Raw genomic sequence first — 617 nt, forward strand, 5'->3', positions numbered from 1 at the left:
TTCAATGATAAAATTTGTGTTGATCGACGTTATCAAAACTTATAAAACTTGCACCTCCGACCACACAGAAAAAAAGGAAAACTGAATGGCTAAAAGTTTCCTTTTTTATATAATATAATAAGTAATAACATTCCATTAAGGTGAAGCATCGGAATAATCTCTGTTAACCACTATACACCCAAAGAACACTGATAAAATGTATGGTTCTTATGAACACTGACTGTCTCTTTCAGGATGCTGCTCGCCTCCGCAGACAACGCTTTAAAACCATGTAATAAACACCCAAGAACATCGCCATATACAAATCGTTAATGTTGAGGGAGGTCAAACTTTCTCGAAAAAATATATATGTATAAAGACTTCCTCACACGACGCTGCTAATTGAGTCACGTGAGCACCACTGCCACCACTGCCAACAGCTAAAGAAGAAGCAGCTCTTTAGAGAAAGCTCTCCTGCTGGCTGCTGTGTCCCTCCGCGCGAACGTAGAGCCTTGGATGCGGCCTCACCGTGGGGGAAATGGAGTCGGAGCTCTCGCACGGAAGGTAGTCCATGTGGGCGGTGGGGGAAACGGAGGCAGGGGTCAGGGCGTCATCCTCCAGCGGTCGACTCTGGGATA

The 617-nt window shown here is 44.9% G+C and overlaps 1 protein-coding gene across 1 annotated transcript in view; it reads right to left on the reverse strand.

Annotated features, from left to right (window-relative positions):
* Positions 1-438: 438 nt before the first annotated feature.
* Positions 439-617, reverse strand: part of LOC119589307 (hemicentin-1-like) — a gene marked incomplete in the record, with an annotated part of 75,735 nt that continues 75,556 nt past the window's right edge. Inside the window, 1 exon segment of the mRNA XM_037937929.1 lies at positions 439-609. Within this exon segment, the coding sequence (XP_037793857.1) occupies positions 439-609 (171 nt within the window).

Source organism: Penaeus monodon, chromosome 25, assembly GCF_015228065.2.
Source record: "Penaeus monodon isolate SGIC_2016 chromosome 25, NSTDA_Pmon_1, whole genome shotgun sequence".
NCBI lineage: Eukaryota > Metazoa > Arthropoda > Malacostraca > Decapoda > Penaeidae > Penaeus > Penaeus monodon.